At 56.0% G+C, this 12,621-nt stretch overlaps 1 protein-coding gene across 3 annotated transcripts in view; it reads right to left on the bottom strand.

Moving 5' to 3' along the window:
• KCNIP3 (potassium voltage-gated channel interacting protein 3) overlaps nt 1-12,403 on the bottom strand; it is a 75,297-nt gene extending 62,894 nt beyond the window's left edge. For 2 of the 3 annotated variants that reach the window (XM_077805517.1, XM_077805518.1), the window contains exon 1: nt 1,421-1,543. Coding sequence is in view for 1 of the 3 variants with exons in the window: in XM_077805516.1 (XP_077661642.1) it covers nt 1,421-1,586; nt 12,285-12,290 (172 nt within the window). In the remaining 2 variants the exon portion in view is untranslated. Of the gene's footprint in view, nt 1-1,420; nt 1,587-12,284 lie in introns of those variants that run through there. The other variant, XM_077805516.1, reaches the window with a different exon arrangement.
• Between the last annotated feature and the right edge of the window lie 218 nt (nt 12,404-12,621).

The following is a 12,621-nucleotide window of genomic DNA, read 5'->3' as shown; positions in this document are numbered from 1 at the left end:
TGAATTCCAGATCCTGACTCTTCCTCAGTCGGGAGATTCGGCTGCAACATTAACCCTGGAATAGCTACAGATCCATCACTGACCAGAGGGAGTTGCCCCCACACACACTCATGAGCCTACTTCTGCCGCTCCAGATATACGCCTGGCATGACCAAAGCCCCCATGGAACCAGGTAATGATGCAGGGTTAGAGCAGACACGCGTCATCCCCTGAGCAAATGCACAGGCCAGAGTACAACCAGAAGGGACCTGCGGGGAAGCCTCCAAGTACAAGCAACTGCTTGGGGCCCTGTGCTTCTGGAGGGTGGGAGGGAGATTTTGCTCATGGGCCAGCCTGAAGCTGCTTCCGTCGGCAGGGATGAATCATAGAATCCTAGAATATCAGGGTTGGAAGAGACCTCAGGAGGTCATCTAGTCCAACCCCCTGCTCAAAGCAGGACCAATTCCCAACTAAATTAAAAGCTGGAGACAAGTCACCTTCTGATCCCACTGGGCAGCTCGTGGATACCACGCTGCGTCGCTGACCCTGCATTCACACATGTCATGGATAGGAGGCAGCAGGGCTGGGCTGGGCTGGGCGACCCGTGCTACCGCGGCCAAATTGGAGGAGGAGGGGGTTCCTCCAGAAGCGGCACGGGGACCTTCTTTCAGGGGCCCACCATTTCCACAAAGGGCACAATATACCCTGGGCACAAGCCACTGAAAGAAACCCCAGCAGCACATTCCATACAGGAACCTGGGAAACAGCCATGGTGACCCAGGCTGAAAGTGTGGGATGGCGTAAAAATAAGCTGGGCGAGGGAGGGGCCTTCCAGGTCTGTCATGTTCATATGGCTTTATAATGCTGCTCCCTTGCAGCCAATCAGATGGGACTGCTGGGGCGGGATGGAGGGAAGGGGCCACGGCGGGGGGACAGTGGGATGCTGCACAGATCCACCTAGGGGATTTGAAGCCCAGACTGTTCTGGATCTCAACAGCTGCTCCCGGCATTAATCCTCAGAGCGATGTTCTAGGAAGGAGCCGGGGATTATGCAGGATTATGACCGGCCTGGACAGGAGGTGGATAAGAGACTGACCCTCCCCGCCCCAATTCCCACCTCCAGGGCAGGAGTGTCTCGGCAAGGCTGCTCCAGGGAGACTGGTCTGATGGGGCCACTGGGCAGGGCCGGGCACAAAAGGGAAGGCGCTCTGCCAGCATATGGGGGATTGGCAGCGTTGGCACAGATGTGGGGGCAGATGGATTCCCATTCCCCACCCTCCCTCGCCTGGTGGTCCCAGGTGGAACTTTACAGGCTTGGGAAGTTCTCGATGTCGCTGGTCTGGAGGGGAGAGATTCCCAATCCCTTATCCAGAACCTGACACCAAACGGAGACAACCCAGGCCCCAGCCCCAGTTCCCAGCCCCATCTCCGTGCTCGTTACCTGATCCCTCGGGCGCTGCGCGGGAGAGGATCCGCTTCACCAGACAGCATTTCAGCAGCGCCTTGCGCGTGAGCTGCGGCTTCTGCCATTTCACATGCCCCTTCTTCCCTGGGGGAGTGTGACCTGAGTCGCCCAGCAGGCTCCCGTCAGTCTCCTTGGTCTCGTCCTGCAGCGGAACACAGCCCAGGTCAGCGCCCAGAGGTGGGGAAGTCACATAGGCAGCCAGGTTCCTACTCACCACCTGCAATTACCCCTTACAGTGCCCCACGCAGGTGGGCATGGCGAGCTAGGAGATATCAATGCATGACAGCTACCAGCAGAACTGGGTCCAAGCCCCAGAGCTCTGATTGCCCCCAACGTCAGGGGGACACATTTGACCCTGGGGTTTGGACCCCATCTGTAATAACTGCTGTTCACACACACACACTGCATCTTCATGTCAGGCATCCTCTCTCATGCCAAGAGGATGTGACAATCCCCCCTGAGTTAATCAACACAAGAGCAGAGGGAGAGGGCGCTGTGGGGCTAATGCAACATCAGCCTGTGGACTAGGGTGACCAGATGTCTTGATTTGATAGGGCCAGTCCCAATTTTTGGTTCTTTTTCTTAGAAAGGCTCCTATTACCCCCCATCCCGTCCCTATTTTTCACACTTGCTGTCTGGTCACCCTACTGTGGCCCCTCCGTGCCAGCTCGACTGGAGCAAAGGGGCCACAAAGCAGGTACGAGGCCGGTCTGCAAACATGCCCATGTCCCTGCACCACCTCTAAGCACAGGAGGCGTTCGAGTGGGGGGCGTGCCGGGCAGAGGTGCAGCATGAGCAGGCAGGGACACGGCGGGGGTGGACCTGCACCCCAGCCATTCTGCACCCCGAAGCCTCACAGCGGACCCCAAAGCAGGGGCACAACTTGCAGCAGAGCGGCTCCAGGCAGGAGATGCAAAGGAGGTAGCTCTTGCACCGGGAGCCGCAAGGGGCGGGGCAGAGACTTGTGCGAGCAAGCCGGGAAGCTGGCACGAGCAGGCCTCCAATTCTGCCCTCCATTACACCCCCGCTGGCTTTAGCAGGATAGCAGAGGGCTGGATGCGGCCAGTTTGGGAACCAGCTCCTGCAGTGACTGGGCGCAGCGTGGTCCACACAGGGGCAGAAACATTCTGCCTGTGGAGCAGGAGCTTTGGGAGTTGGCGGGGGGAGCTGCCCCGCATTGGGGTCGGAGAGCGGCAGCAGGCTGAGATCAGATGTGAGATGAACGGGGAGCAGGGCAGGCACTGCAGAGGAGGCGGCTCTCGCGGCCCCAGCGACAGGTTTCGGCAGATGCCCAGGAAACCGGAAAACCTCTGGCCACCCCCATCCCTGATCTCCAGCCCATCCCTGCCCCGTGCCATGCTCTGCACAGAAATTCCCCCAGAGCATTCTGCCTCCGACCAGGACCATTACGGGTGCATTCCCAGTCCCCATAGCTGTCACCCCGCACAGCCCCCGTTCTCATCCCAACACACACACACACCCTTCCACCCCACTTTAGCCTGCCTGCAGGGGCAGTTCTGAAGAGATGCTGCCACAGGGATGAGATGATGGTGGTTTCCTAAGGCCCAGCCTCTTCCTCTCTCCTGAGGAAGGGGTGGCCTGGAGTTGTAGGAGTGCTAGACTGGCAACCAGGTGCACCAAGGTCCGATCCTGACGCTGACACAGACTCAGGGTAGCCTTGAGCCTGTTTCTTAGCCTTTGTGCCTCATTTTCCCCTCTGTGACGCCAGGATGACAGTTACAACCCTACTTCACTGGCAGGTCGGGACATCCGAAGTGTTTTACGAACACTGAACTCTTCCGATGGGAGGTGCTGTCCTTTGCCCAGTGCCCAAATACCACAACGATGGGCACTTAGAAACACATGTAAGGAGTTCAGGCTGGCATCACCGGTGCCCAGATTGCGGTTTCTAAATTCCGAGGAGCGCATCTGTAAAGATAACAGAGCTGCGTGTCTGCTGAATAATTGATGGTTTTATTCCATCTCCCACTGAAAAGAGAACCGACCTCAATCCGTCTGTCCATCAGAGCCAGCCTCTCTTCTCATTGCACGCAAGGCGATGTGACAATGCTTCGGTATGTGGGGGCTGCCTGGAAGTGATAACGGCATATCATTTGTGCCTGCCATCCAAGGAGCTCAGAGCCCTTGGCAAGCATTGATTAGCCAGCCAACGTCCCTGTGCCAAGGAAGGTAGACAGATACCGTTATACCTGTTTTACTGAGAGGAAAACTAAGGCACAGAGCTCGAGGCTGATATTTTCCAAAGAATCCACTGCTCTGGGGACCCAGCTTGCTACACTTCAGGTGTCCAGCCATGTAGCCAAAACGGAGGCAGGCCAAAAGCTTTTAAGTCACTTGCCTAAGACATCCCAGGACGTCAGTAGAAGAGCTGGGAGCTCCCAATTCCTTGCTCTGAGCCACTAGATTTCACTCCCTGTCTCTGGAAATATTGATTTCCCACTGCTGTCTGCAATTCACTCTGACAGTAATGAGGACTGTCTGTTTAGTCAGGCCATTCAGTTATTTGTGGCTTCATGCCAGACACATAGAGCCAGGGGCTGGCTTTAGCCGATCAAGCCCTAGGACCTTGCATGGTCTCACCTTAGGCCGTGTGAGCCCTTTGCAAGTGGTTCTGCTGCCAGGCCACCGTGCCGGGCATACCAGCCACATGCGTGGGTACGACACTCTCAGGAAAGGGCAGAGTTCGGATTGCAGCCACCTGTCCTCAGGGCAATCTGGAGCCTGGGTGGCTTCCATCCACACCCTGCGCTTCCATGTGACTAGGGCTTTAAAGCAACCCTGCTCACTCCTTCCCCCAGCCTCGTCCCCTCCCTCTGGGTGTAACCCAGCACTCCAGCAAAATGCCTTTGGCTTCTGTGGGCATCACGATGGTGCAAAGATCCTGTGATCACAGGGAGCCTGTGTGGAGACAGCAGCTTCTGTAAGCTCCAGCTGGAACAACATCTGGACCTGCCTCCTCCTTCAGCTTTTCCTAGCCTGAGTCGTTCAGTGTGATTGGCCCAAGATGCCAGGGGAGATGCCCAGCCGGTAGGGAAGCAGCTTCCACCTATCCCATCAGTCATTCCTACCAGCCTGGCTCACCGCTGGCACAGAACCCGTCCCAATGGACACAGGCAAAGTTAAGAAAGCCAAGCCACCAAAGTGGGGGAGATTCAGCCAGCTCCCACGACGCGTCTCTCTTCAGCTCGAGTCACCCCGCTCGCAGACAAACTGCCGCGCCACACAGAACGTGTGTCCTGGATCAGGGCATGCTCACTCCAGGGACGTGCAATGCAGGATTCAACAGACCAAAGGGGCTCTGTGTTACCAAAGTGATTTGAGTAGTTCGGAGCCAGCTAAGCCCAGCAGACAGATGGCCAGGGAGTCACGGTTTTTAAAGCACGTTATAACTACAAATTTGACAAGCCAGTTTTAATTTTTAAATTACGGATTTTTCCAGCTAAGCAAAGTCAGGCTCGCTTAGCCTGGTGGCTCACAACGAATTCACCAGCGTGTCCCTCGGATGGCTGCAGGGTCGTCTGCTAGAAAGGCAGAGCGGGGGGAAGCTAACAGGTTTCCTGGGATTTGCCCCCAGCGGCTCCTGCCAAAAAGATATCGGGGCATCCCAGGCTCTGAGAAGAGAGCCGATGTAGCGATGCCAACAGGAGAATCTGAGAGTCTGGGATAAGGGCTAAGACATGTCCCAGCACAGGGCGTCGAATAGAATTCAGAAGAGGGGAATTGGGACTCAGGACCCCTAGGTAAGTTTCTTCTTCATGACTTCGCTACTGAGTCAAGTCCAGTGAGCCCACGCTGGGGCAGAGTCGGGATCCAGGCGGAAGTCACTTATCTTGATCCGTAACCATCTCCCCAGCACTTCCTTTCTACATATCAAGCTATTTTCTAGGTGGACCAGGCTTCACACATCACACCCAATACACCATTGGCAGTGGAGAAAACCAGAGACGCGCACCAAGGGGGCTGGGGGGGGGGAGGGGGAAGAGCAGCTCTGGTTTCTGAGAGCAGGTGAGATATTGATGTGTTGCAGCTGGAGAATCGTCACTCCTGCCAGATGGTCGTCTCCCCCCGCCCCTCCACCACCCGTGCAGGTGAGCCAGGGGGTGAGATTCTATGGCTGGCAAGTTTTGGGGGGAGGTGGATTTGTGCACACACGGAGCAGAAGGAAAAGCTAAAGTCTTTCCTGCAGGAGAGCGCCCATCAACCAAGTAAGGGCTGGAGGGATCGGGCAGGGAACAAAACATGAAAGGACACCAGAGTCAGAGCAGCTGTTGGGCTAGAAGAGAGGAGGTTTGGCAGCAGTCTGGGCGGACTTGAGAGGAACCAGCCTGGATCCAGTCTGACCGAGAGCTCCTCCATCTACTGAGCCCATCGCAGGCTGCTCGTGGGACCCTCTGCTTAGCCTGACTGATGATTTTACAGAGCCCCAACATTGGGCCATCGATTGTCTGCTGAGGGGTAGGGGGTGGGGGAGATGACACAGGAGGATACTGACTTTCATGGCTTCACCTCCAGAAGAGAACATAGGAGCGGCCAGACTGGGTCAGACCAAAGGTCCTTCTAGCCCAGTGTCCTGTCTGCCGACAGTGGCCAGGGCCAGGGGCCCCAGAGGGAACCATCAAGTGATCCATCCCCTGTGGCCTATTCCCAGCTTCTGGCAAACAAACAAACAAGAGGGGTGGCTGCAAGGCTGCTGAGGGTCCTGTTCCCAAACCTGCAGGGTCCCTTCCCACCCCTTGTCTTGCTTTAAGCATCTTCCTGCTCCACCAGGGTTCAGAAGTGACAGGGAATCTGGGCAGGGGGAGGCATGACCCATATGGCCTGCTCTGTGCCACGCTTGACACCCGCAGTGCAGCATCTGTCCTTCCATGTGACGAGCCCCTCATCGCTGCCCATCAATAATGCACAGCGCTTCCCCTTTTGTTGTCAGCTTTCCCGGCTTGTTCATTATTTATCAGCATGGGCTAATTCCACCTGACAGGTGCACCTGTTCCTGGGAACCTTGGCCCAGCCAGATACCGCCCAGGTCAGAACTAGACAAAAGGAGACACGGCTCATTGGAGACACATCCCAAGAGCCTCCAGCACAAACGCACACTTCCTAAACTTCTGCTGGGTGTCACGAGTCTGCCGCTCTCAAGCACAGAGGCTCTCTGATGCAGGCATTTGTTACACCCATGCCCTGGCATCCAAGTACATTTCTAAGGTCCTGTTTGAACAGATAGATCCCAAAGTACTTCATCAAGAAGCAAGACTCCTTTCTGGTGTAACGCCATTGGCTTTAGAGTTTGGCTCAAGCAATCCAGGATTCACTTTGCTCACCGCTTAAATGCAGTCACCTCTGGAGTGGAAGCTGACAGCTGTTTAATGTGACTTGATGCATCCATGACAAACCACATGACGAACTGGAGTCATTCCAGAGCAGAGCGCAAAGGAAGAGAGATTTGGAGGAGCTGGGCAAGGCCACGCTGCAGAAGGAACGGCTATGGGGAGATCTAGAAATGCAAGGGATGTTCTAAAGATGACAGGGACCAATTATTCTCATTAGTGGCTGAGGACAGAACAAGTAGGGATCGGCTCAGAGCTGCAGCAGGGGAAACATAGGTTAAATGTTACACAAAACACGCCAATCCTTTGCCCTTCTCCTCAGCCCTCTTGGCACAGAATCTCCCAGGGCTTTGGTGAAATTAACCAGTTAATAACTTCCAGCTCTCCTGCAAGCTGGGTATTCTCCTCATTATACAGATGGCGAAACCAAGGCACAGAACTTCAGTGACAAAACTCACCCTGCAGATCAGTGGCAGAGTTGTGACAAGAACCCGGGAGTCCTCGCTCCCTGCTCTCCTATCCTAACCACGCAGAAACTCTCTTCTGAAGCAAGGAACTGAACCCAGGAGTCCTGTCTCCAAGCCCATGCTGTGTTTGCTAGGCAACACTGGCTCCCAGACAGACAGCTGACTTCCCCTCCCCAGTTTATCATCTGAGCTGCCTTGAGCCTGTGTCCTTTCGGCTTTCTTCCTTTCCCAGCACTGGTCCTGCTTCTCAGACCCCATGGGAAATGCTAAACTGGGAGCAATTGCAAACACCAGTGAGGGAGAAAGAAATACACAGGGGATTTGGGGCTGGACCTAATGGAGGCTAGCAACTGGGAATACAATTCACCATGCTTTCACCTGTTAGATACAAGGGAGACCCTAGCTAGTCAATGGAAAAAGCTGCCAAGGGTGGTCCTGAACTCACGGTTTCTGGAGGCATTCAACACTCAACTTTTTATCCAGTACTCGGTAGGGTTGGCTTTGTAACACCATGAACTACATCACTGGCTCTCGTGTATACCAGGGGGTGCTGCTCCAAGCTCTCGACACTCCCCTCGAATGCTCATGGAGCCTTGCCCGCAGCCCGTCTCCTTCCCTTGAGCTAGCAATTTGGTTTGGAACCTCAGAACATCCAGAGTTTCACGGCACAGACAACAGAAAGGGCAGCAGTGAGGCCCGGGGGCAAGACCCCAGGCTCGTTGCTAAGGGAAGGGGGAGAACAGATCATAAGAACGGCCATCCTGGGTCAGACCAAAGGTCCATCTAGCCCAGTATCCTGCCTTCTGACAGTGGCCAATGCCGGGTGCCCCAGAGGCAATGAACAGACCAGGGAACCATCAAGTGATCCATCCCCTGTCGCCCATTCCCAGCTTCTGGCAAACAGAGGTTAGGGAGAAGAGGTTCTGTATCTCTTTGTCTGGCTTCAGTGAATCCTGTTGGCTGGGGAAGGCTTTGCGAGATTTCAGCCCCCCAGAGCCTGCAGAGAGCAAGTAGCATGGGCTGCTTCCCAAGGAAGGGACAGGGATGTGCGGCTGGGTAGAGGGAGGATTCGTACGGGCTGCACGGGGCCTGAACTCACTTCTATCACTGCCACCATAATGCTGCCTATGGCCTCTCGCTGCCCAGGACGAAGGGCTCTGGTTTCCCTTCTTCCACAGGCTGTCCAAGCTTCTCTGAACTTGCAAGGCCTCTCTGCAACAACCCCCATCTGCGATTCCCTGACTTAGATCATCTACCCAGCCCGTCCCCTCCACCTGGCCATCACTCCTGGCTTTCTTCCACCTCCACAACAACATCTCAAGCTACCCCTGAAACCACCCGTCCCATCCTGCATTCTGCCCCCAACACTCCCCCATCACTCCAGTTTTGCATCCTGCTGCATCAGCTTGTGCCCACGGACTGGTGCTCATTGGGGCAGGCACCCTGCTGACGTGGCACTGCCTACCTACCGCGCCAGGCTGCCCCGGCTTGCTTCATGTCTAAACAGCTCATAAAATCTCCAGCAGCGTGCAGCTATCCAGCTTATTATCAGGGCAGGAGAGGCAATGGGGCAAGGGGAGGTGGGAATGGGAGCTGTTTACTCAATTTACAAAGCAATTACAGGAGCTAAAATTAAAAGCGATCTGGAGGAGCCCAGCTGGGACATCAAAAGCAAGCACGGAGGTTGGAAATGGCGCACAGGGGCTTTGCATTAGCACCTGGGTGCAGCATTCTGCCTTCAGCTGCAGGTATGCAACCCCACTCACTGTCTGGGATTTATTCTCGAGAACCACTCAGAGCTCCTTTCTAGAACTAGACTGCAGAGCTCTGAGCACCAGGGTTTTGCAGTGCAATTGCACCATCGGCCTCCAAGTGTGGGTTGTTATAAAGGTTACCATTCATCTGAACTGGAATCCTAAATCCACCATCCCCCGCCACTAGATTTGGGATATTCAGATCCTCCAGTGCTGGGTCAGATCTGAAATGGGCCTGTTTTCCACAGCTAGCTTGGAAGCAGTCCACACCTGGAAGAAGTCCCACAAAATCAGCCTGTGGGATTTTAGGGCGCTTGAACCCACACTTCAAACCCTATTCCAGGTCCACACCCCTCCTCCTCAGTCCTCTTTTGCTAGCCCTGTTAGATCAACCTGGGATCGGGAAGTCAAGACCTTTGCAAAAGGTCTCTGGTAGTAAAGATCTGCCCTCAGTTACCGTCCTGCCTTGGGGTGGGACAGCTCAGTGTGGCTCTTCATTTGGGAGCGTAGTTAACAATTCTACCAAGTTTTGCCTCAGGCACACGGCTATTTTTAGGCACTAGTGGGGCACAGTGAGCATGTAAATATCTACCCGTGCTGGGGATTACACCTCAGCCAGAGCGTAATCATCCCCTAAATCACATGAGCCAGCAGATCTGATGGATACACACAGGGGCAGAGGCCGTGGGAGTTCCAACGTGCTATTTTTGTAGCACGGTTTTTACAGGGTGGAGCCTGCACTTTAAGTCACCAGGAACCAGGTTAATTCCCCCCTCAGTAGTTATCACTAAGCAGCGTGAAATGGAGCAAGAGTAGAAAGTGGGGGGGAGAAGGGACAAAGGGTTCTGCAGGAACGGGGGGTTGCTGAGCTAAGACAGACTGGGCTGCAGGATCTGAGGCAGGAGGCGAACAAGTCAAGGGATGTCAGAGTAAAGGAGAAAAAGGACAGGGTGGGATAAAGGGCGTGTGAGGGGGAATAGGATTTAAAGGAGAGAAATTGACTAGAAAGTGAAAGGTAAGGTAGAATCAGATACTGGGAGGGGAGGGTGATATAAGAACTTGGCAGGGCAAGTGGAAGAGGGAGTAACCCAGCGCAGAGGGGGGGCAAGCAGGAGGGGGAACATGAAGATCAGTACCAGGAGGGTGGTAAATAAGAGGAGCACCCATTCAAACCCAACAACCACCCCAGGGGGCTGCCCTCTGTCTAGAAATGGGGCTGGGGTGGTTACAGCAGCACTTGGCAAATATAGGGGGGTTGACAAAGGCTGATCACTTGCAAACCACCCAGTACCAGGCTGCAGAGAGCTTTAACTCCACTGGCAAAGCTCCCAGCTCAGGAGCCGCTTCCCTCCCCGCGGGGGAACAAGCCCATCTGCAAGTAAGAGACCAACGTCTCAGCCAGCTGCAAGGCTCCAGGTGGCACAAACAGAACCAGGACCCTCCAGCTAAGCTGGAAAAGTGCCTAGATGCTGTCTTTTAATAGTGCAACATGAGGGTCAGGTGACCTGTAGGCCTTAAAGTGACACACACCCCAGGACAGCGATCCATGCCCCCAAACATTCCTATTTTCCAGGGGGCTGCCCAGCATCTTAATATTAATGCTTTAAATATATATATCTCCTCTTTCTTGCAGGCTCATCAGCAAAGCATAGGGCACAGGGGACCACACTGGAAGGAGCTAGGACACCTAGGAAAATGACACCGGTTGTCTGCAAAACATCCTCTACTACGCCAGTACCTATCAGCTAGTATGACCGGCTAGTGCCGATGGGACCTAGTAGCTTTCAGCACCATAGCAAAGCATGAGCAAGACCACAAGCAGTTAAGTTGGGCATCTCCCCGGGAGAAGGGCTCAGTGGCTAACAATCCATTGCCCAGTATCGTCCGATCTTGTTAGGTCACCAGTTCATACCCAGCCCAGGTCAGCAGTGACTGATGGGCATTCAATGGCTGCTCGGTGACCTACATAAAATAAGGTGGAAGGGGTGAAACATGATTTGGGGTGAAAAGCCATTTTGTGGGCCCTCCCCCCAATGTTTTGATGAAAATTTTTCAATCAGCTTGAGGGGGTGGGGGTGGGGGCTATGAGCCCAGTTCCTTGCGGGAGGGTATATACAGCACAAAAACCACAACTTGGGTACTTAGGGTGACCAGATAGCAACTGTGAAAAAACGGGACGGAGGTGTGGGGTAATCAGTGCCCATATAAGAAAAAGTCCCCAAAAACAGGACTGTCCCTATAAAACCGGGACATCTGGTCACCCTACAGGTACCAATTGGTTCCCCCTACCCACTGGAAAGTCTCAGTAGCCAAGGGATGACCAGGCCCTGGAGACCCATCTCCTCTCTGCTCCCTACAGGGCTCTCTCCAGAGTTAAGAGGTGCTGATGGGGAAATATCCAGGCTGCACCTGTTCTGGGAGGTAATTAGAGGGATCGGGACGCAGGGCTGCCCCACCATCAGCTAGAGGGAATGTGGGGTGTGTGTAAGGATGGGGAAGAAAGGGAATAGGAATTGTAGAGAGAGCAGAGGGATGGAGGGAGGGGGATCCGAGATTTGCAGGGAGCCTAGGCAAGTCCATGGGGTGGAAGGAGAACAGGAGGGGGTCAGAGTAAAGGGGAGGAGTGGGTGGAAAGGGGGACCTCAGAGCAGGGGTGAGGGAAAGAGGAGCAAGTGATCGGTGCTGGTGGGAGGGTGAAGGGGGAGAATGGAACAAGGGAGCAGGGCGGGGGATAAGGTGGGAGGGTCAAAGCCCAATGGGTCAGGAGGGGAAAAGGGAAGGGGCTGGGGTGGGCAGTGGGATGGAGGTAGGAGAGGGGGCTGAGGCAATGGGACAGGCTGGGAGTCGGAGACTCCCCGGGATCCTGTCCCTGGTCAGTGTCCTGGGCGTCCCCCCCAGACTCCTGTCCCCTCCTGACTCTCTAGGATCCAGCCCCATGGCAGGGTTTCAGTGCTTTCCCCCACAGCGAGGGAAGGGGTGGCCCGGCCCCCCACACCCCTGTCCCCCCGGGCGCTCTCAAGGCAGCCTCTAGGGGCGCGCTCTTCCCGGGGTCTCTCTGCAGACCCCCGCCCCGGGCACCGCCAGTGGGCATGGGGCAGGGGATCCCCCCAACACACACCCACAAGCCCGGACCCCTCCCCTGCACCCAGCCTCTCCCCCGGCCCCCCACCCAACTTCCCCTGCCCGGACGCCCCCGACGAGCAAGTGTCCAGGGTGCCCGCGCGTCCCCCCTTCCCCGGCCGGGCCATGCCCGGTGCCCGGCGGGCCCCGCTACCTGCATGGCTCGCTCGCGGGAGCCTGCCCGGGGATCGCCGCTCCGAGCCGCCTCCAGCCCCGCCGCCCGCGGGACTCGGCGCCGGGACTCCGGGCCAGCGCTCAGCCCCCGCCCAGCGCCGAGCCAGCCCCTTAACCCTCCCGTGCCCGGCCCTCCCAAACCCGCCCCCCGTCTCCAGCCAGCCCGCACTGCAGAGTCCGGAGCCAGGGAGAGGGGGAGGATGGAGAGACCTGGGTGCCTGGGGCAGGGGAGGTGTGGATGGGGAGGGACGGAGAGAGCCGTGGGGATGGAGAGACAGATGGGGGTGGAGAGAGGCGTGTATGGGGAGGGCGAGACA

Source organism: Eretmochelys imbricata, chromosome 26 (assembly GCF_965152235.1).
Source record: "Eretmochelys imbricata isolate rEreImb1 chromosome 26, rEreImb1.hap1, whole genome shotgun sequence".
Taxonomy (NCBI): domain Eukaryota; kingdom Metazoa; phylum Chordata; order Testudines; family Cheloniidae; genus Eretmochelys; species Eretmochelys imbricata.
Note: the sequence above shows the minus strand (reverse complement) of the source record. Positions and strands in the feature narration are given on the sequence as shown.